The 23469-nt window shown below is 35.1% G+C and overlaps 3 protein-coding genes and 1 pseudogene across 7 annotated transcripts in view; 1 reads left to right on the plus strand and 3 right to left on the minus strand.

Annotated features, from left to right (window-relative positions):
- LOC104787731 overlaps nucleotides 1–1443 on the minus strand; it is a 5536-nt gene extending 4093 nt beyond the window's left edge. For both annotated transcript variants that reach the window (XR_002038212.1, XM_019246048.1), the window contains exons 1-2: nucleotides 1188–1443; nucleotides 103–1087 (exon numbers count right to left, since the gene is read on the minus strand). Coding sequence is in view for 1 of the 2 variants with exons in the window: in XM_019246048.1 (XP_019101593.1) it covers nucleotides 103–1087; nucleotides 1188–1247 (1045 nt within the window). In the remaining variant the exon portion in view is untranslated. The remainder of the gene's footprint in view (nucleotides 1–102; nucleotides 1088–1187) is intronic.
- Nucleotides 4071–12030, minus strand: LOC104787734 (calmodulin-binding transcription activator 4-like). Of its 3 annotated transcripts, XM_010513352.2 has the most exons (14): nucleotides 11835–12030; nucleotides 11684–11721; nucleotides 8612–8737; nucleotides 8382–8497; nucleotides 8203–8291; nucleotides 8060–8114; nucleotides 7470–7965; nucleotides 7072–7148; nucleotides 6840–6927; nucleotides 6534–6754; nucleotides 5683–6362; nucleotides 4961–5540; nucleotides 4593–4886; nucleotides 4071–4468 (listed from the first exon to the last, which is right to left on the minus strand). In XM_010513352.2, exons 5-14 carry the CDS (start codon nucleotides 8211–8213, stop codon nucleotides 4370–4372), a joined length of 2601 nt encoding a protein of 866 aa, XP_010511654.1. In that variant the 5' UTR covers nucleotides 8214–8291; nucleotides 8382–8497; nucleotides 8612–8737; nucleotides 11684–11721; nucleotides 11835–12030; the 3' UTR covers nucleotides 4071–4369. The 3 variants fall into 3 exon arrangements, with proteins under 3 accessions (XP_010511654.1, XP_010511653.1, XP_010511652.1); XM_010513351.2 differs by lacking the exons at nucleotides 11684–11721; nucleotides 11835–12030 and adding an exon at nucleotides 8835–9001 and having other exon boundaries at nucleotides 6840–6924; XM_010513350.2 differs by lacking the exons at nucleotides 11684–11721; nucleotides 11835–12030 and adding an exon at nucleotides 8835–9001.
- On the minus strand, nucleotides 14265–18251 carry LOC104787735 (probable DNA primase large subunit). 2 transcript variants are annotated; one of them, XM_010513355.2, is made up of 18 exons: nucleotides 18009–18251; nucleotides 17851–17912; nucleotides 17660–17763; nucleotides 17494–17575; nucleotides 17355–17414; nucleotides 17147–17204; nucleotides 16844–16863; nucleotides 16670–16753; nucleotides 16506–16570; nucleotides 16375–16423; nucleotides 16253–16300; nucleotides 16086–16175; nucleotides 15934–15993; nucleotides 15696–15755; nucleotides 15369–15443; nucleotides 15183–15268; nucleotides 14730–14823; nucleotides 14265–14627 (listed from the first exon to the last, which is right to left on the minus strand). In XM_010513355.2, the coding sequence occupies exons 1-18, from the start codon at nucleotides 18145–18147 to the stop codon at nucleotides 14499–14501; spliced, it is 1365 nt and encodes a 454-aa protein (XP_010511657.1). In that variant the 5' UTR covers nucleotides 18148–18251; the 3' UTR covers nucleotides 14265–14498. The 2 variants fall into 2 exon arrangements, with proteins under 2 accessions (XP_010511657.1, XP_010511656.1); XM_010513354.2 differs by having other exon boundaries at nucleotides 16670–16863.
- On the plus strand, nucleotides 20657–23463 carry LOC104789666 (annotated as a pseudogene).

The raw sequence follows: 23469 nt of genomic DNA on the forward strand, positions 1-23469 counted from the left end.
ACATTGGAGGGATCCAGTAAGGGAAGAGTGGTGTTGTGGAGAAGGCTGAGGGAGACTTGGGACGGAAGGAACGAGGTTTTCTAGTGGTGATATCGTACACACCAAAGCCGTCGCCAGCAAAATAGATGGAGTTAGGGTTTAGGCCAGGGAATGAGCTTGCCTTGAGACAGAAGGGCTCACTTCTGCCGAGGAATATGCAGAGATCTCCAATGTCCTCTGTGTAACACATGTTCATACCTTCCTCCTCTCTAAAAACCATGAAACGCTTTGTTCCGCGACACAAGAATGTCATCTTCTTGCCCGGTTTGTAGTCCTGAGCGTACCACATGATTAGGAAACGCTGTCCTGAGGGAGACTCAACAAGGTGTGCAGTCGGCGGGGAACATGAGTCCAAGAGCTCCCACTCCGACTGGGTCACCTCAGGAAGGTTGCAAAACCGCAACTCATGCATCTCGGAGCTAGTCAAATCCTCGAAGCAAGAATCCCAGAAACCCAAGAAGTGGCCCCCAACACTAGGAGTGTAGAACTTATTATCTCTCTTTGAATACATGACCTTTGATTGATCAAAATAGTGGGATTCGGTTCTAAAACCTAACCCCGAGTAGTTGTCGGTTTTGCCGCCACCAGAGCTAAAGAAATGGATCTCAAGTCCTAAACAATTGGCAGCTAGTACAAACTCTTTATTTTGATCAGGTGAACAACTCATTGCAGCGTTAGTGATGAGGCGGAATTGGGTAATATTAGGTTTACCCATGGGATGCAAAGGGATGATTTTGGGATTTGATTTGGAGCCACAAGGATGGTAGTAGTCGCTAACGTAAACAGCTTTATGTCTAAAATCACCAGTCTCCACGTTGAAAACTCCCCATCCATGGGACATTCCAACCAGACTCGTCTTACGCAACTCCATGGGAAAGGCCTTGTCTCGGACAATAACTTCATCTTCCTTGACCGGGTCAAAATAGTGTATAGCGGTTTTTACATCAATATCATCCACAGACTTTCCATAATGTATGACACTATACATCAATAACGGGTTGGTGGAGGAGGAGGAGGAGGAGGAGAACATCCGAAGGGTGTGGCATCTCTAGGGAAGAGTATGAAGTAGACACATCAGAAGAAGAAGAAGACAGAGATGATACAGAAACGAACAACAAGATCAGAGACAGAGAATAGATTAGATTTACCAGAGCAAGTTTGGGGAGAGAGGTCTTGGAAGAGAGGCTGAGAAGCAGAGACGACGACATAGGTTGTATCTCGCGTGCTTGCTCTGTTTCTTTCTTTCTTTCTCTAAAGGGTTGTCGAGTTAGTCAAGATCTAAGACCAAAGTGCTTGCCACGAGAAAAGAGAAGGTTTCACAATTATTGCATCTCTCTTTCTCTCTCTCTCTCTCTCTCTTTGTCTCAATCTATTTTTCACGTTTCTCCACTTTTCTCTTCCATGTTTTAGAAGAATCTTGTGACAAAGGAAAAAGAAATATCTTGTGATCAAATTTGTACACAAAGATTCTTTACTATGGAGTATGCACCAAGTACTTTTTTCTTTCTTACCCCCCACCCCTTCAATTATTATCACATTTATTTACTATTTCTACCCGCACCAACCAACCACACATCATCAAATGTTATAATAGTAATTTTGACTAAATTATTTATTTACCTAAGAAGAAAGGAAAATAAATAGTAGGACATACAATTGAAAACCATATTACGTACTAAAAATGAGTTTAAAGAAAGTATAATGTCCTTATCAAAAATGTACTTTAAAAAAAAAAGGGGATATTATATGTAATGTATATATTATGTAACGAGTTTTATAGTTAACATGAGATTCGATTTTACATGGGATGGGGGTAAAAGAAGAAAGCATAATTAAGTTGGATTATACAATGAAACCGTCCGGTTTTCCTATTTTGTTTGGTTTTCCTATTTTGATTCAGTTTGGTTTGTCCTGGTTCAAATATTTAATTCGTTTAATTTGCTTATGTGTCAAGCAAGGTGCAAGAGATCTGAGAATCGAAACTTACGTTACATTGAACTAAGAAAAGTTACAAAGATAGATAATTAAAGCTGATTAAACCTCGTTTACACATAGTTATACCGGGTTTAAAATCTTACATCACACTAACACATTTATTATTCACCACATCATCACCTCTTCACGATCTCCATCTCCATATCTTAGGGCTTTGGACCGGCCACCTCAGCTAGGGCATGAGACTCGTCTCCGTGAACCATGTGCAGAGAAACACGCCCTCCCCTTTCCGTGGTCACAATCTTCACATCAGTCTCAACACAAGCTCATCCCTTTCTTGGTCGTGTACCTCTTTGAAGTCCTTATCGGTGTGGGCAAAGGTTAGGATATTAGAGCCATTTGGATCCACGGTGGTTTCCATATCCACACTCCCTCCTTCAAGCAACTCTGCGGCCTTGTTGGCTCCTGCCACGTAAGGCACCATCCCCTGAATCCCTCTCGCTGCTCTCACCGCCTTTTTGAAATCGTCCTTGACGATAGCAATATATAAGCTTCTTAGCTAACCATTTTGTAGACATCTCTCTCTCTCTGTTTGTTTTTCTTTTGGTTGTATTTGGTTTGTAATTCTGTAACATCGATCCTTCACTCACATATCATTATAAAGAGGCAAAGAAAAGAAAAGGAATCTTGTTTCAATGAATATGACAAAGCATTCACCAAAATGGAGATGTTTCTGGTTTGGGGTTTACACTCTAATGCGTGCCCTCTTTCAGTAAGTTTTCAGAGAGTCTATCACGGGTAGCCTTTATGTTATCTTAGATGTTATTATCTTTGTATTAATTGATGTTTCTGCTCTCTCACTTAGGTTGTGATTGGAGGTGGTCAAGTTGCATCAGCTGTGACTACCATTGATCATCGTGCTGGGAAGTTTGAAAGCTAAGTTTTACGGCAAGGTTAGTGTTAGTCACCTCGAAACTCGAGATATATATATATATATATATATATATATATAAGACTCTATATTATTGTGTTTAGTATAACAATATATAGAGCAGAAAATAATTAAGAAGAACGTAGAAGCAAAAGAATCATATATAGGTTTTTGTTCTTGTTTCTTTTGAGTCATACATGATCAACAAGGTAGTTGTGTCTTTTGTAACCATGCAAAAAGATTCTCACTTTGTTGGTTTGATGAAACGGTTAATGATAATTGAGTTTAGACTTATGTTAATTAATTTTTTTAGTATAGTAAGTGTGTTGTAAAGTCGAAGGGTGTGTGTTGTTTACTTGTTAACCGTGACTTGTTACGAACCGTTGTTAGATTAGGAAGTTGCAATGGTTGTTTGCTTTCGTGTCTTTAGGAAAACTATATAAAGTTGGATGTGATCTTATATATTGTAAATATCGAGAATAAATAGAAAAGTTTTCCACTTTTTCATTCTCTGTATTCTCTACCATGCTCTCTGTATTTGAAGCAATATATGGCGCTTCAGGTGTAATACATACAAGAGCAAAACTCTTAACAGAAACGTGCAGGTAAATGGAATGGTTGAGACTAATTAAGGTTGAGAAGCAGCTATCATTTGATGCAGACTAAGGTTTAGAAGCAGCGATCAATGGCGCTTCAGCGAGTTGATAGCTCACAAGGATAGCCAGATAGAGAGCTGCAAGGGCCTTGTGGATGCATCTCAGGTCTTGGACTCTAAAGAAGAATCCCCTTCTTGAATATTGGTTCACCTATTTCAGGAGATTCTCAGAGATGTGCTCTGCAACTTCTCTCAATGCTTGGATGTCGGATCATCACCTGGAACACCTTCTACAGACAGCAAGGCCATCAAAAATGGGAGATTTTCTTCTCCTCTCTCAGTATAATCATATTATAAGACTAAAAATTTGCTGTTGGAAAGAATCCATGCAGTGATCAACATGATCTTGATCCTGATCCAGATGCATTGTCTTCTAACATGAGTCAAACATGTTGTTTGTGGAGAAGAGACGGAGACTAAACCATATAACATAGCAACGATATAAAACGTAGTAAAGAATTGATCTACATTAGAATTTAGAAAGAACCATATTACCACAACAATTAAACAAAAACCAAACTCATCCCATATTTTTTCATTTGCTATGGAGGTGCAGTAGATACATAAAAAAATGCGATCACAAATTTAGTATTTACATTGTTTTGTTTTTCAACCACATCCCAAGCATTCAAGCTTTTGAGTTAGCCCCAATAAGACACTTTACAGACACTACTAACAAGGACTCTTCCTTCTCTTTTTTTCTTTGCAACTCTACAAATCTAAGCTATTCACTCTTGAAACTTCACAAATCTACATACTTATAATAAACCTCTAAAACCCCACACAGCTCTTCTTGCCTATCTTTTCCCTCAAGGCAGTGTAAACAAAGAGTCAAATTCCATATCAGCTATGTCAAACAACCCATCATCATCATCTCCAAGTAATGTCTCTGTTTTTCCAAGCTCAGCCTGCAACGATTCATTCAAGAATCTTCATCAGCTGCTCAATTCTAATACTGACTTTATATTAAATATCCCACATCCACCATGATTATTTATAACTTTTGTGAATCAACTCTTGTAAACTACTAACCTTTGTCTGACAATATCTCTTGAGCACACGGTGGTATTGCTGGCGAGCCTCTGGAGAATTGGCCATCGATAGAACACGAGAGAAAGCCTCGTTCACTGCTCCATCTACTTTCTGCTTACGGAACACCTTGAGAATGTCTTCATCTTCGCTGTCCTCTGTAGTTTCTACGTCTGGCCTGAACCCTCTTAGCCCAACTCCTTTTCTTCTCCATCTGAGTACAACCTTATCTAATACTCCTACTGCCCAGCAGATAACTCTGTAATGCTTCCTTGTTTGGTAACCTCGCACATGAGCCTACCAAAAATATAAGAGCATAAAGAGCTGCACGAGGCGACAAAGCCTAATGGGAAAAAACTAGGTTAAAATACCTGAATCTTTACAACTTTCTGCCGAAGCTCCAGAAACTCTTTTCGACCTTTATAGCCACGATACTTTTTCTGAATAGATAGAGCTGCTGAATGGTAGTTCTTGACCTTTCCAAAAGTACGCTTTGACATGGCTGCGATCCCTTCAATATCTTCACAATAGATTCCGTACTCTTGTAAGCAAGCAGCCATAGCTGCTTCTCTCTGCTTTCGCTTTCTGAATGAATGTGCGCGAAAAGCTGCCTGAATTCTTGTAGCTGCTTGAGCTGCATTTCGTACTGCAGCCAGCGTTTTCTCCATTGAGAGTTGATCCTCACTACCAGAAGGACCTGGTTCTGAGATTGAATTCACAGTTATCTCTGCTTGCACTTGAGCAGAATCTTTAGAAATCTCGGTTTCTTCAAGTGTGAGTGATGAGAGATGGTTTGTTAATGCCACCTCTGATAGATAACCTGCAATACCCTTGTGGCCATAAGAGGAAGCTATTGAAGCCGCAGTTTTGCCATTCGGATCTTGTTGAGTGGGATCAGTCACTGCTCCAGCCGATGCCCCTGAAGCTATAAGGGCAGCCACCATTTTTTCACTAGCAAAGACATAGTATCGGTTATTAGATACATTTTGAAGCTATTGTCTAAGAAAGATGCCATCTTACACTCTTTTTAACATTTTGACTAAGTGAAAACAATCTTTTAGTTATGATGCTAAGACATTAAGACACTACTCACCTCCCAAATCGCGCAGCCCAATGAAGAGCGCTCCATCCGTTAATATCACGAAAATCAACACTGACACCATGATCAAGGATTGGATAGAGTGCCCACTCGAAGCCAAGGCCTGCTATCATATGGATAATGCCTTGTTCTTTCTTTGACAAGAAACCTCTATCTTGGAATCTTGAAGACAGCCACACATCCAGCTTGTCTTTAAACAGTTCCTGTAGAAGCCAATCAACTGTTTTTGTTGATGATGAACTGCCATTTAGGACCTCTGCTATGACATGTGTCCATTGATCATCATCAGCTTTCAGTTTCTTCAACAGCTTATCATTTCCCAACTCTGAGTTACTCTCTCCTTCTGATGATCGGTCTGATAGAAGTGTTTGCACAAACCTTGCAAGTATTATAAGCTCATCTGGACTTGTGGACATGTCAGAGCTCTGTGGCCTACTGCACTTAAGGCAACATGTGTCGGGCTTACCGCGATACTCAAATTCCCTTATCTCACTACATGAGAGTCCATCTCCAGAGGTAATGCATAAATTTACTTTTCCAGGACCACATGCAGGAGGGGCTTCACACCGAATAACACCTTCTTTAATGATCTCACAAGGAACTTCAGCACTCCCAAACATGCAACACCACATAGGTTCTGCTGGACTACAGGGAAATGATCCAATGATTATCACCTGCATTGTCAAAAATGGAACTTTAAAACGGAAAAATCCAAGCTGATCAGCAACATTTGTCCTCACCATGCAAGAAAATAAACAGGTATGTCAATCATGAGAGTAGATTTATGCACTTCCTTATAAGTCTAAACGAAATATTATGGGTGGTGACAGTGTAAGAGATTAGACCTTTGTTGTTTCATTAGCGTAACCCCACTCTGGTGATATGTCCTGAATAGTAAACTTTTGGTTATATGCACCTGTCAGTCTTATTTCTTGCTCTAAAGGCAGCCCGAGTTCCCCATCATCCATCATTCTACTGTACTCACCATTAGTCTCTGGAGCTACCAGTGCAGAATAAGAAGCAGGAACTTTGAAAGAACCAAGATCTTGAGGAAACAACAATGTAGCTGAAAATAAGACAACTATCAGGACCAAGAACTTTAAACAAGGTATGAAGCCTAACAGTATTCTTTAGCAAAGCATATGACATACATTGGTCAACCTGATTGCTGTAACTCCAGTTGGAATCTTCCTGCAATCCAGCTAGCAATCCTTTTGCAGAACTTGGTGTGCTTTCCTGCTTAAGAAACTTTTTACTTATTAGTTTAGAAAATTAATAGCTAGCTCATTACACATTCGCCGTGTTCCTCTGTTAGGATTCTGTTTATAAGTAATAGATACAAGACATTCTTCTTTGTTTGATCCGCATATACGAGAGAGTTACCTCAGAGTTAAGAGCACATGCCTCCAACACCTCTTTCCAAGATTCAGACCCTTGATCTCCACTCCCTCCTGTACCACCTGTAAAAAGATTGCTTCTTACTCTCTTTGATAACTATATATCATTCTTCAATTCCGCGCATGGACAAGACAAACAAGGAAGCATAACAAGACTTTAAGGGCATACTGAAGCTACTTCATATAGATGAGTAAGGATACAGATCGGTCATAAAGTCTACTTCAGCCAATGACCAATGATTTTTTCTCAGACAAACTAGTCAAACTTACAGTAAATGAACATATATACTTCCCTAATCATCTTTTGAATATTGAGTAGCCTCGACATCATATAGTGAGGAAATAGAAAGAAAGGAAAACCAAAGGTGTATAACTTTGGCGTACCTGAATCATTCTTTACGAGCATGAGATTGCTAGAATGGTATTGGGCTCCAACATACCCTCCATAGCATCTCTCTAGTCTGTTAGAATCATTCTTGGCATGGTATTGAGCTCCAAAATTGCCTCCATAACATCTCTCTAGTCTGTTATTCTCTGGTCTCTGATATACAGTTGTTGGTGGTTGAGCAAAGTGATCTATATCATTACTACACTCTAAAAACTGGAGACTGTCGAGACTTTCCGGCTGAATGTAGGGTTGAACTAAAGAATCAACGTGGTCATCTCCGATACTCAGTTGTTCTTTAAGCTTCTTTAAAGCCTGACCTAACTCAGAAGAACTTGCACTGCCTTCCAAGTCAGAGATAACCTCTGCAGTGCCAGGTGAAGTAGATGAATGCTGATTTATGTCAGTAGAATCACCAATGTAGTGATTATAGCTCGCATTCTGAGTTGCAGGAACTGGTGCAAACTGATAAACTTGTCCACTAGTTTGATATCCCTGTAAAATTTAAGCCAACAATGAGGTCATACAACGAAGAAAATGAAATTCTGCTTTAAGTATAATAACAAATGTTTCTTATCGGAGAAGTCACCTCTTCTCTGTCGCTTACATCCCTGTAATGAACAAGGACAATATGCTCGTATTCCCTGAACAATAAAAGAGCAATAAACTCATTTTTGAGAATAAGAAACAGGAGTAAATTGTATACACATAGTATGAGTACATGACACTCACGGATCTAACATCCAGTAGATACGTCTCCGGAAAGTGGGATCATGCTCTCCATGCGCATAATAACAAGTCAAGGCCTCAGCATTACCCACCTGTTCACAAACATATCGAATTAACATCTAAGGAGTATGCAGAAACAATGTGAGAAGTCTCTGAGGTCAAAGTGAAGTATCCCTAAATACCTTAAGACGTTCGTGTGCTTCAGCAATAGCTCTACCATCCCTTTTTTTCCGCCATTGATGACCATCTTTACGGAAGAATTTAAGAACCCTTCTATTGAAAAGAAACAAAGACCCACCTGAATTTTAGAGAGAGACATGATGAGTTTTACCCAAACAATTGATCAAGTCAACCTCGAATCAAAAACACAAAACCAGTAAAAAAAAAGTCAGAGAAGCAAGTCAAAGCATACTCGTAGGCCTTTGAGGAGCCACATCTGTAAGCGTCAATCTTTCATGATTCTGCAATATGAATTGAACCTCTGGAGGTTTCAACCAACGAGTCTGAGCTTCTTGGTACAGAGTACTAATATCATATTCTGAGATACAAAAAAAAAGGTTTAACCTTTAGACATCAAAATACACAAAGTTTGATACTTTCGAGAGGGAAAATGAAGAAAACCCTCAAAAACTAACCGGATTGCATATCGATTGGAGAGGAAACTCAAATAAATGATTCAATCTAACAACACAAACATGAGATCAAGTTTGGTCTAAAGAGAGATAAAGATTCAGACCTAGAGTCGTTTAACCAAGTAGTACGAGGGACCAAACACAAAAAAAAAAAAAAAAAAAAAAAAANAAGAAGAAAGGATAACGACAAAGATGGTGTAAAAAATTTGACTATGGACTGATGCAATAAGAATCTCAAAGGAGGGTTCCGACAGATAGCCACGAAGATGGTGGCTATGTCACAGGTTTAAGGGTGGAATCCTCTGCGACGCTTCTCATGTTTATTCTACGGATATTATTAAGTTCAATCAATAATTGTTGTCCACGTGTCATGATCTTAGAGTGTCTTGATTTTTGTTTAGGAGTCGGCGAAATAGATTAAATAATTTAAAAATTAACACGTGTACGTCATGGAGTTATGATGGCAAATTACGGAATTAACCCCAATCTTTTGATTTGACTTACTTAATTACTAGAAGAAGACTAGAGAGCACGTCGGCACGAGACACCAAAGAGAAAACTACTCGTCGGTGAAGAAAATCGAAGGTACAATTGTCAATTTGTATTATCAATTAACACATTATTAACCTTCTTGTCGCATCCACATCAATATAAAGGAAAGAGGAAAAAAGGGTCCAAAGATCTAAAATATTCTGAAAATGATATTTTGGCCACATAACATTTTCTTATCTCAGGAAATTGGTGATAAGACTGTATTTAAGAAAATGGCAAATATAAAAAGTGGTACTCAGATATAACAAAAAATATAGGGACAAAAATGGTGATAAGATTGTATTTGTTTTGGAAAAATATATCTGAAGATTAAAAGTTCAAAAAAAAAAAAATCAATAAAGGAAATCTAAAGTCCAAAAAAAAATGAGACTCATAAAATAATCTAAGAGAGTAACCAAAGGTCAAAAACTTAAACAAGAGCTCAAGATAAAATTGATTTGCCAAACTTACTCCCATACCAAACTGAACAAAACTAGCCACAAATGGATAACATATATCCATTTTGCATTAAACGAAAACATCCTATTGCCACCTCTTAAAATGATTGAATCTAGAGTTCTATTAGGGAAAAAAAATGAGAAAATACCTAATTAACAAAATACAATCCATTTCGGTTTCAGGAATCTTCAGTTAGGGATGCAAGGGACATAAAACCAAAAGCATCTCTTAAACTAAATCATAAAGGCGAGGCTATATTCAATGATAGGAAAACCAACGCAATACAACCTGAGTTACAGCAATAAAAAATAAATAATTAGATAACCAAAAATAAACTGTTTATCATGTTAAAAATAATATGATTAAGAGACAAAAATCATACAACACCTAAATGATAAAAGAAAACCTACTTTCAAGTTTCAAGCTTCATTTGATATGACGTGTATGTACAAATAAATAATAAATGTGATATTTATGTACACCAAAGTTCAAAATTTGGTTTAAGTGTTTATTAATAGACGTTCGTTTAAGCACTTATGAGCCTTCAAGCACTTCAATTTTTAGTAAATTACACCATTTTGAATGCAAAATTGGAATAATCGGTCAAATGTTTTACTAAGTGATTACTTACCTCCTAAAGAATTTTAAGAGGTAACATATGATGGAAATGAATAACATGTTCCAATACAACTAAGTGATATGAATTACTATTTCAAAAATTGTAAAAATTTACTACTATTTGCTAGAGTATGAGTATTCTTTGTTATTTCAGTGTCATAAAGTGAAAATATAAATATTCTTTTTGTTTATATATAAAGTTATAGACGGTGATATGTCTATCAAAAATATAATAAATACATGATAATTTTAAGATAAAACCCTGGAGATATTGATGTTGTATCTATCTATACATTTTTGGAGTACAAATTTGTTTCCTTCTTTTTTACACCAGGGTCGAGTTTTTTTAAAAAATTTAAACCGATTTAATAAATCGGATCTTTCCTTATCTTATCACACGGGTCGGGTTTATTTAAAACAATTTATCCGCTTGTGATAATCGGATCTTTCCTAAAATTTAGCCAATATACAATTTGCAACATCCCTAAAATATCGAAACTACACAAACAATTTGGTAAGTAGTTATACCTATATTAATCAGAATCATTCGAGATATAATCCTAATTAAATCGGATCTTCCCTAATAATATTTTACAATCAAAGAAAATCACATTCACTAATATACAATAATAAGCAATATTATCTTATAAAATATTTCACGATTTATAAATATGGCAGAACCTTAATTATAAACTAGCATATTCCATAAACTCCTAACAAAAATCTACTCACACCTTCCAAAACTGTGAGATCTCCGGAAATATTATTACCTACTTGCTCACCAAGCTTATATTTAAGCACTCACATAAAACCCTTCCATCTCATTGACACTATAAAATAGTTCTCTTTCCCCGCTGCTCATTACACAAAAACCAAAACCGAAACATGTACACAAGAGCTAAATTATTTTCATGTCTCAATTCGTTATTATAATGATCTGACTGTATGTATTCATTTATCTTTGTTTACAGGCTCCGAAGCATGAGTCTATCAGGAAGAAGACATAAGTCTGAAGAAGCTTGATTTAATATACAAGCTGATATGGTTGTAGATTTAATTTTCTATTTTAATCTATCTTTCCATTGAGATGGTATAAGCTTTCTTTTAATTGTTTGTGCATATTCCACATGTTTTAGAGGATATTTTTTTGGTTAACTCTCTTTCTCAGTTAAAAGATTAATTGTTTGTGCATATTCTACATGTTTTAAGAACATACTAAATCTATCAGTAAAGTAGTTGATTACCTCTGAATTGTCCATGTTAAAAGCAAAGCTTTATCAACCTGCGGTTATTTACAAAGCCATAACAGCCATTAAAATTATTTAAAATGATCTAGAGTGGTTTTTAATAGAAAACCCCAAACCATAAAGTGAAAGTAGATTAGAAGTTGCTTACCTCTATATCGACTCCCAAAATGAATCTACAAAATTAGGATGAAGAATTTTTTGGTGTCTAAACAAACTGATGAAATTGTTCATGAGTTAAGCGATTTGGAATTGACAATAGGTAAGAGTCGAACAAATCAATGTAAGAAATCGTTGATTTGGATCTAGAGAGTGTTTTTTCTGAATCTTTTTTCAGTTGGCGGATGTTTCAAAGAGAACCCGACTTTTTCCTTTTTTATTCATTAATCCTTTGCACAAAAAAATTCATTTAATCCATTTTTTATAATAATTATATCTGTATGTCTATATACTCCTTCTATATCATAATATTCCAACAATTTTTAAATAACACGGAACAAGTTTATATGAATGGACGAATTTGAAACGATATTAAAAATATATATATATATATATATCATTGTATTCCAATATTACAACGGGTTAAATTCTCTATTTAATGTATTTTATTAACACCATGATACTAGAATCCTAGATATATCAAATTGTATTAATTTAATAAAGAGAGTGTAAAATAAAATAAAATAAATTAGCTGTATAACTGGTATATCGTGACGTAACATATATATTTATATAATGATATAACATATATATTTCAATTCAAAGAAACACAGTTACTTATGAAAATTTATTATCCCATGATGTACCACGGGTAAATTCTAGACATATATAACAATATATTTATATATATGTATAACATATGTAATTATTTTAAAACTACAACATAATTTTGCCAATTGTATGAAAACTAATAGTGGAAAAGTAATTTAGAAAAAGGAGAAAAAAACAATTGCCCCGTGGTACACCACGGGGTAGATCCTAGTACGCTCAACAAAATACCATACTTGAATTTCTATTTAATGTTGATAGACCAATTCCATTACCTAATTTATCATAAATTCGTGATAATTTGATGGAAAATTCTATAAAATAATAAAGTCGGGACCATGAAATTTTATTAATTTATAGAGGTTTTAATTTATCGATAAATTAATGATTATTAATTTATAGAGAGACTTTCCTAATTTGGTAAAAAAAGTAAAAGTAAAATTTAATCTTTATAACTAATATTTTTATAAAATCAGTTACAATGAAAATAACAATTATCATGTTTTGAAGATAGCATTCAAAGATTTTTGTATAGTAAAAATATTAAAAATGAACTCTAATAAAAATTAATGTGTAGATATATACATATATTTAGATAATTTTATATAATTATTAATTTATATTATTGATGGGACCATATATTTACAAAGGAGTTTCAAAAAAATTATTAATTTATTATATTATTGAATAGTATCCAAAATTACACTAGTCCCAACTTAGGAACAGAGAAATTTATTAATTTATAGAGATTATTAATTTACCGAGTATTAATTTATAGAGGTTCTACTATACAAATATAAATAAACGTGTATAGAAGGGTTCAATAAATTTTGCGTTTGATGGGGATTAATCTCGCACCTAAACCTAGAGGACCGCTAAATCACCGCTTGGTTTACACACCTCGCTAGTAACTACAAAACTATCATATGCATTTTTTCGTAATATGTTATTTTGGTTGTAGTTTTGTTAATATAACATCTTAATATGATTTAGTTTTTGTTATTTCATTCTGGTGATTTTATGTGTGCAGAAAGTTTATGCATCCATGATTCTAAGAGTTGAACCCAATTTGGAAATGAATGAATCAATATACTAGTATTAAACTATCAAAAAATAATTCTAGGATGAGTTGATTATTTTAAGTAGTCTGATCCGACTCTACAGTGCCTCTATGGAACTAAACTACATACTACTTTTTGACCTCCATTGTCATCTTCAATTCTTTCAATTTAATTAATAGTTATGTGTATGACCCACCGTAAGTGATATTCTCTCTATTCACTTATCTTTCTCTGGCAATTTTTTTGTGAACGATGAGGGGCAAGCAAAGAAAAAACAAAAATAGTAAAGAACATCCATCATGAAATATGAAGTATGTACCTATCAATTTTCTTCAATCTTGTCCTTTGTGTTTCAATTACAGAAAACAAAGTTAAAAAAAAAAAAAAAAAAAAAAAAAAAAANTCTTAACATGAAATAAGTAGGAATGAACAGTTTTAATTTATACTCCTTTTTTTTCTTATTGGAAGGTCCCTCCCCGTAGAATTTGTGGTCACAGTAGTCACATCTCACATCTGATATATAGTAGTAGCAAACAAGTCTATCTTACCATGCTTGTAGAAAAGATCTCTAATGTTGAATCTGATATCATTCACCTTAAACCATTAGATTATACTATGGCCTTAAAACTTATGACATTATCTAGATGTTGATTTTCATACAACTGGATAGTATTTTATTGCAAGTCACGACTCACGAGGACAGATGTGTGAGCAAGAGATTCACTTCATTTCCATTGATCTCCTTGATTAATTAAAGAAACATGTGCATAACTTTAAACTGACACTCCTAATTAGTATTTGTCGTTTCCTACAAAATCAAGATCCTAATGACGCAGCTTTTTCCAAGTGCATGCATTAAGAATCCGGATCCAAAATTGAAAGCATCCAACAATAAGACAATATTGGAAGTTGGAACAAGAGTAAGCATGTAGATATGCTTAGCTTCTTTATATATATGCTTTGGTTTACATTGAACCATAGGAAGATTAAACCGGAGCAGTTGGGTTCTTAGATTTCAAAATCTTCTGACTCTCCTCAAAGTATTGGTTTGGATGGTTGATCCCAGTATCACATGATGTACCATAAACAGCTTCGAAGGTTAAGGTACATGCGAGCTTTAGTTTTGAAGAGTCCACCACATGCATATGAAGACGACCCTGTTTTAGTTATTGCTAAAACTGAAGTAAAAGAGATTTAGGTTTAGTGAGATGAATCACCTGATAATGTCTGTTTCGCACTTTGTCCATTACGTCTTCCATCCCACGAGAACTCAATCCCATCCTACTAAGTGCTGCTTTCAGGTTATCCTCACTGTCACCAAGCACCACAATAAGATACATTACTTTGGGATTCACCGAATCATTCACACATCTTTGCATATGTATTATTGTTTCGCTTTTTAGTTAGACAAAGGCCTCGGGCAACAAATTCTGCTAAACAAGACTTAAGAAGCCTTATGCACTCTAACTCGCTTTTGTGCACAATATATATAGTTCAAGAAAGGAGTTTCTGTTTCTGTAAAGATGTTCTCCTTATGTTCACTAATCAAATGTCGCTCGTAGTGTTGATATGTGATTTTGGTGATAGATAACAGATACTACATGAATAATATATAACGCTTTCCCTTTTCTTTCACAGAATGAGAATATATTTTTACTGAGCACACTGACCTGAAATGTCGATAAGGACAGCCATGATGATCCCCAGCACCAGGAGCCGATGTGATGATCTTTGAACAAGCATAAGGCGTATAATCCTGAAATTGTAATGTGAATTTGGTATCAGAAGCTGACCATTGCCTAAAGAAGAGATGACAACTCTGAAAAATGGACTAAAAAGGACATTTAGATTCTTACTGTTCTCTTCCCTTCCTTCCCATAGTTATGGCGAATGGCATACGCATACTCTTTATCAAATCTTTCAGAGCCAACCTGAGGATAAAACGGAAAAAAATAAATAAGTATCTAGCTCAGTATTACTTAGTTTCTGCAGACAAATGTCTACCCAACATCTCTGCATTCAAATTTGCTACCACACACAAAAACATGTAAAATGGCTTGAGGACCACAAGAAATTAGCTTCTTTTGTTGGTCTAAACTGGACATGATACACATTAATATCTAGGAGAAACATAAAACGGATATGACAAAATTAACAGATAAAACATGTGAGAATCAAGTTACCTTTTTTGTGAATTCTTCTCTCCAAAATGCTAGGGCGTCATCCAACTTCAGACCTACACCCTACATGTCGGTAGACAACTTCAAAGAGTTAGAAGTAGAACACAGAACATGTAACAAGAACTGGTGCTTATTTACTATGAAGTTGCCTAGCCTCAAATCTAGAAGTGAATTTATCTGCATCATATCGCATTCAGTTACTACTAAACTTGACAGGCAGAGAGAGAGGTTAAAATGAAACCTTCAAGAAAAGACCCAGTTGCATTCTTCCTCCATGTTTTAGATGGTGATCTTCTCGAAGCTGTGTGCAAACATTCACATGTTACAGTTGCATGGAAGCATGATATGTAACTAATGAAGAATCGAAGATTTAAAACCCATGAAGCAACTTACTTTTTCAAATAGATGTCTCATACAAAGGGGAAAGGAACTCTTGGAAACTTGATCAATATCCTTCAGTGATATGTCAGCGTACTCACTTGACTGTGGAGGCATATTAACAACTTCAATGATTTCAAATCTATAATTGTATATAAAAAAGTTCACAGGATGGTCCTCACCTGAGTATAATCAGGACCCAAGTAGCTTGTAGATAATGCTTCCACTATCTGAATGAGAACAATGATAAGTTATGGAAACAGGGGACATGAAATGCAGCAGCTGATTTAAGGTCTGTGCTTACTGGAGTTAGTCTGTCTTTTTCTCGTTCTCGAATGGTAGTTGTCCATTTCCTGCAGACAACAAGAAAACTCCGGTTAATAAGGTGTGATGGATATAAGAGGAACTTCTAAATATTCATATAACCAGAATAACCTGTTTGTCAGAATGAGGGCCTTTGATAAATGAGATCGAAATTGGGTAACAACAAGGGAAACCAACTGCAAAGAGAAGAAAGAAAATCCGAGTTAGCTAAAGAGACACTATTCTCTACCGAGGAGAATTTAAGTTTTCAAATTGAAATCGAAACCATGACTTACCTGACTACCAGCTACAAAGGCATACCCTTTCTGTAATAACACTCTCCGGGTAGCTACAAGGTCAGGAACCTCTTCAAAAGGAACCTTTTTCAGGTGAAAATGAATCAACTGCTCAGATAAATGTATTTGTAGCTTGTAGTATATGAACAAATACGAAAGAAGAGGAACACCAACCTTGTAGTATATGTTTTCAACTGCAAAGGATAAGAACGAAAAGAAAATTTCCATTAGAAAAGGTACAAGTCTTACAGCTAAATAATTTCAGGCGAAGAGGATATAATTTCTGGAACTAGATGATGCTTAAATTGTATCGAACTACAACAAATTTAATATATGACTAGCTACTGACCGAAAAATATTGAAAAGATAGATCACCAGATATGCTAATACTAAAGGATAACAAAACCACATACAAGACGAGGACACACACCAGAGCTAAGAAACAGAAAAGGAATCTGAGATTTATCTGTTGATTACCATCAGATGAAGTTTGACAAAGTGAACGTGCAACTAGCACCAACCTCTCCTTCAAACTCTGCAAATGGTCAAAGATCAATTTCTTAACCTCTCAATCATTTGAATTCTGAATAACCACCAACCACAATCCTGGAATATCACAGGACAATGTAACATTCTAAAAGTTCAGGTACATATTTCTGAATAAACTCTTGAAACTAACAATTACCTCAAGTTCTGCCCCTATGACTGCTTTATAAGGTAATCCAAATTCTCCCACAATTGCTCTCTGTGAACAAACAAACAAAAAGCCAAAATTTAGGAGCCAGTCCACATCCGGACGCATCAAACAAAAACAAAGGCAGTACCTGTTCTTCAATCTTTTTAATCCGGAATCTATGGCGGAAAAGAGCAGTTTCCATACTAAGAAACCATTTCTTCAATTCATCCCTAAAATCAAAGATCCAAAAAAGTATAAAACTATATGGAAAGTAAAAAACAAAAGACAAAGGAACACAAGAGACAAGAGCTTACGATCTACAATAAACAAGACGTAGTACGAAATGAGAAATTATATCTTTATTGATCATTTCTGAAACATCAGGAAGTCTCATATGTTCTTTCCACAAAGTATCTACCTACAATCAAAAAGAAACGAGCTTTAAATGATATCAAATTTGAAAAAAATTATTCACTAAAAAAATCAAATTTTTTAATGAACTTACAAGATCATCCATTTCATTAGGGTTTCGTCCACGAGCTAATCCATCTGAGACTCCTTTCAGAACTATCACAAAATATACAAATTAACAATTTTTATCGAAAACCCAGATGGATTTCTCCTCTAAAAGCAACAAATTGTGAGTTAATTTTGATTTGAAACCTCGTAGGCGATCTATGGCGAAGAGCTCGAACTCTTCTAAGCGGACTTCCATGGGTGGGGCTGTAAGATAGAGGGGAAGCGTTGGAGTTGAAACGATGTCGTTGGAGACTGTTCGCTTCTGAGACCGAATCACTTCCATTTTTCACTGCTTCGTCTTCTTCTTCTTCTTCTTCTTCTTCTTCTTCTTCGGTGTTCTCTGTTCGTGAGCACTTGAAAGCAACAGTGTGCGGCAAAAGGGTTCGACGAGAAAGCGCGGGAGAGTTGTAGGGTGAGGAGCGGGAGTTTCTTTGTTGGGCCTTTAATGGACCCAAAAGATAATCAAAAATCTCCTATCCAAATTGTTCATGTCGTTTAACGTCGTTATAAGTCGTCTCAAAAGAATTAACGGTTCCGTCAAACCACTTAACGATGGGATAAATTTGGTTCAGTTAAATAAAAATTGGTAACTAAGATGTAAAATCAATAAAAGTACTGGATTTTTTCAACAATCCGAAATTTGGTGTTGTTCCAATCATTTTTGGAAGTTGGAGACATTTTTCTGACATTTAAAAAAAAAAAAAAAATTGATTGCTCGACCAAAAAAAATGTTATTTAGAAGAAGAATCATGAATATGATAATTAGTTTAAAAAAAATATATGATTTTACAATTGAAAATAATAAGTATCATGACAATAAGTGGTGTAGAGAAATAATCTTAAATCTTGATAAGTTTAGGGTTATTGGATTCATAATTTAATAAAGAGTTTTGTGCAAAAAAAACTCATATTCTCATTGTATTTAATTATCACATCGTAGCTTCTATACTATTTCCCAAAATAAAGTTATCAAATTTATGCAAGATATATTCTCAAAGTTTTTTTTATCATTTTTTTGAATTTGACAATTGACAAAGATCACATAATTCATCTGCGTAATCTTTCTAAACATTTTTTTTTAAATAGATACAAAATATTTATATTATCATTTTTGAAATATGTTTTAAAGAGATACTCTTATTTTGCAAGATATTACATAAAATGTCATTGATTTTAAAAAGCTCATTAAGGATAAACATGAAATATGAAAATACTTATACATGTATCCAAATAACTTCTGCAATTAATTCTATACTATACATATAACCAAACACAATTAAAAAACTTTAATTTTAAATTATAAAATTTAAAATATCCAAATAATGTTCCATCATTAATATTATAGATATTTAGATTTAATATCATGATTTTTATATCATCTTTTTTAATATTTTTTTGTTGCATTGAATGATCATATAATACATAAAATTCTAGATTTTGTTACATTTGTCGTGATGAATTTTGAAAAACGGACATGTAACTCAAGCAATGAAGAAAAAGTGAGGATCTAATATTAACCTTATTATAGAAAAATAAATTTTTACTTCAAAGAGTGTCAAAATATCTTTTCAGATATTTTTTGTTAGATATAATTACAAATTATGTTAAGAAACTTATAGTGAAATATTTTTCATCAACTTATCTTGGAATTAACAAAATTTGAATTATTTTTTTGAGATATTATTTATTCAAATATGCGTGGCAACATAAAATTACTTTCAAACATGTATTTGCATCAACAGTACAAAACATCAAGCATTGAAAATTGTTACGAATAATATTTAAATAAAAAAGTAAAATTATGTGACTTATAACTGTTTCAATTATTGACAAGCGGTTTAAAATGTGTGTACTTTTAACACCATGATACATTGATCCATAGTAGTCAAAATAATTTAGCCAATGGGTTATACAAATTTGTATATGATGTTGATATACCCAAGGAAAAAAACTATTTAACCTAAAAAAAAAAGAGTCTTCAGATTGTGTTGTTCGAGATGATAACCAATTATGTTTTGACTAAAAATAGAAAATTAGTTTTGAGCATAAGTGAATTTAAAATATGTGAAATGCCATTTAAAATATTGTTGATCCAAATATGCATTTTCGAGTCAACATAAACTTGGTATACACGTACGTTTAAATAAAATTTTCTGTAACGCAAACATGTTACATTACATTTGAAATTCACCAATCAGTAAATAAAATTTTATTAAAAATAGTTAATTAAACAAAATGTTTAAACCTAAATAGAGTAATTTTCAGTTGTTTAACTCTTTTTCAATATATCTGAAATCTTTAAATCTTCTATAAACTTTTGTAATGTGAGCACAGAGATTTACAATAATGAAGATCATTTTTTTTTACAAAAGAAATAATTTATTATCAATATTTCAACAAAAAAAAAAAATTGTACATAGATGAATGACAACTATCAAAACATGTACGGCTGAAATTTACAAACAGTTCAAAGATAGGCATAGGACATGTTTTCCATGGATCACCCATAATTTTTTTCATAAACAATCAAAGCGGTGGACGTACATTATTTATAGACACTAGCTAGTTAACGGTTAAATAATTACCATTTCGGGAATAAATAAATAAAGAAGCAGGTTAATTAAGATAAGCTATGATGCCATATATAAGCAGAGTGACCCAAGACCAATTCAAACACATCAGATCATCTATTGCCAATTCAAAAGAAAGGAAATTTCCTAAGAGTCAACTCTCATGCTTCTCTCTAATTTATTTGATTCGTATGTGCTGATATATTCTGCATGTTCTTTTAGTTTAGTCAACCAACATTCTCATGAAAAATAATTCGGAAAGAAGTGGGTTTACAAAATAAAAAAAGTTTGAACGTCAAGAGACTTGACATTTTCATATGGTTGTAACTATGAAACTACTTATTTTCTTGGTGATAGCTTCGATCCATGCAATTTCTATGTCATTAGCTCAAGATAGTAACCAATTTGTGCATTACGACTTCAAGAAAGCAGATCTGTACATAGATGGAATGGCAACGATCGAAGATGGTCGGTTGAAACTTACTAATAGTTCAAAGAGAGCCACGGGGCATGCCTTCCACAAAACACCCATAAATTTCACAAACACGTCTTTTTCATTTTCAACTGAATTCGTATTTGCAATCGTCCCAGAAGAGAGTACCAGCTACGGTCAAGGTATGGCTTTTCTTATATCTCCGAGCATTGATCTGAGGTATGGTGCTGCAACATCTTATCTAGGGATATTCAATAGGACGAATGATAACAAAACAGAAAACCATATCCTTGCCGTCGAGCTTGACACTAATGCAAGCTCTGAAGCACTTGAAGAAAGTGATAACCATGTAGGGATAGATATAAACAGTATAGTATCAATTTACTCTGTTGATGCTAGTTACTTTGATGATACGGAAGGGTTGAGGAAAAAACTTGTGCTTGCGAGCAAACAAAGAATTCATATTTGGATAGATTATGATGGTGAGCATAGAGTACTAAACGTAACTCTTGCTCCACTCAAGACTCCAAAACCAAGTTTGCCTCTGTTGTCAAGATTTATAGATCTTTCTAAAATCTTCAACGAACAGATGTATTTTGGTTTTTCGGGGTCGACAGGTACAATTAGAAGTCACCAATACATCCTTGGATGGGCATTGGCTATAGGAGAAAAAGCACAAAGCCTTGACGTTTCTAAAGTTTTGGATCTCCCTCGACCACCGCCCAATCACTTACCCCGCTTATACTTGCTTTTGCAACAACAACCACGTTTCTTGTAATAGCATGCGGATTCGCATATCTTTACCACCAAAGAAGATATGCAGAAGTGTTTGAACAATGGGAAAAGAAATATAGTCCCCAAAGATTTTCCTTTAGGACCCTCTACAAAGCAACCAAAGGTTTTAAGGAGAATCGGGTACTTGGAGCAGGAGGCTTTGGCAAGGTTTATAGAGGAGATCTTTCTGATGGTACTCAAATTGCAGTTAAGAGAGTCTCTCATGGTGCAGAACAAGGCATGCAAGAGTATGTTTCAGAAATTGCTACTATGGGAAGACTAGGTCACAGGAACTTGGTTCAACTACGTGGTTACTGCAGAAGGAAAGGTGAATTGTTATTGGTCTATGAGTACATGCCACATGGAAGTCTTTCTGATTACTTGTTCGGTGACAACAGTCTTAGTTGGTCTGAGAGAGTTCATATAATAAAGGGAGTGGCCTCTGCTCTTCATTACCTACATGAAGGTTGGGAACAAGTCGTGCTACATAGAGATATAAAAGCTAGCAACATTCTTCTGGATTCTAATTTAAATGGGAAAGTTGGAGATTTTGGGCTTGCTAGATTCCATGATCGTGGCGAGACTCTCCAACCCACTCGTGTGGTAGGAACCATTGGTTACATGGCTCCAGAAATTGCCACACTTGGTGTGGCTAATGAGCTAACTGATGTGTATGCGTTTGGAGCTCTCATCCTTGAGGTGGTTTGCGGGAGGAGGCCACTAGACCTAGAGAGATCACCCGAACAAAGAATTTTGGTTGAATGGGTTGCTGGTTGCGGGAGAAGAGGTTGTTTAATGGATACCGTTGATAGTAAACTGGAAGGCAACTTTAGAACTGAAGAGGCCAAGTTACTTTTGAAGCTAGGCATGCTCTGTTCACAGAGAGATCCAGAGAACAGACCTACTATGAAAGATATAACAGAGTATCTTGATAAAAAAAAGAGCATGCCAAACATAACGTTTGATATAGCCGAAATAGGTATACCTATTGTACCTCAGATAAACAATGAAATGGCAACATCACATGGAACTACTTCCTCGTTTGCTAGTTTCTGGTATGACACTATCACAGTGTTATTTCGCGGTCGCTGAAGCCTGCATCACAAACTGCTATACTCGCCAGGAATAATTGCTTATTAGAGCTTTCTCTGCCTTTTCGTGATTTGAATTATTGTGTTTGTGATGTGGTGTTGTGTGCAAATAAATATTGGAAGCAGACTGTATATGACCACAATCTTCCCTTATGTATGAAAGTTTACGGTTTGTACATTTCATATGTATCAATACAAGAAAACATAACATGCAAAAGAAAATACTTGCTAGACAGTAGACACAAGCAATGATAGATTGACGAGAACATCACTACTAAATTTATGCTTCTAACCATACTGCAACTTAGTAGTGAGATAGATTACTTTTTAGTTAACGCTAGTTCATGTTTCAGTTTGTTCTTAGAAAAATGAGTGGATACGAACGTCCACAGATAGACTCTATAACCCGGAAAACTATCTTAGTGTTTCTAATTTTAGGAAAATGGTTTTAACGTAAAAATGACTAGGGGGATCACAAAGAACCAAACCATAAGTGCCAACTAAGATTAGGATGTAAACAGTATGGACGACCTGAAGGACAATTCTATAGGAAGACAAGATCCACGACGACCACAAAGTAGATAGAACAATTTATGCATTATTAATACAACATAGCCACCCAAAGAGTGGTAAAGAGACAAATGCAAGGAAGCAAACTTGACGAGACCGCTTCAACATGGACGACCTGACGAGACATTGACTGACATTACGACACCCGCTGGATCAGACTCACCCTT

Source organism: Camelina sativa, chromosome 5 (genome assembly GCF_000633955.1).
Source record: "Camelina sativa cultivar DH55 chromosome 5, Cs, whole genome shotgun sequence".
NCBI classification, from domain to species: Eukaryota; Viridiplantae; Streptophyta; class Magnoliopsida; order Brassicales; family Brassicaceae; genus Camelina; species Camelina sativa.

Excerpts from the sequence above, each read along its gene's own strand:
- LOC104787734 (XM_010513350.2), bottom strand. Across the intron at positions 8,498-8,611 it reads GGCTCCTCAAAGGCCTACGA|GTGGGTCTTTGTTTCTTTTC; the intron begins GTATGCTTTGAC and ends TCTAAAATTCAG. Across the intron at positions 7,966-8,059 it reads ATGTAAGCGACAGAGAAGAG|GGATATCAAACTAGTGGACA; the intron begins GTGACTTCTCCG and ends TAAATTTTACAG.
- LOC104787735 (XM_010513354.2), bottom strand. The coding sequence starts at position 18,147 with ATGGAAGTGATTCGGTCTCAGAAGCGAACAGTCTCCAACGACATCGTT. Across the intron at positions 16,571-16,669 it reads CCTTTGTAGCTGGTAGTCAG|TTGGTTTCCCTTGTTGTTAC; the intron begins GTAAGTCATGGT and ends TTCTCTTTGCAG. Across the intron at positions 16,424-16,505 it reads GCCCTCATTCTGACAAACAG|GAAATGGACAACTACCATTC; the intron begins GTTATTCTGGTT and ends TGTTGTCTGCAG.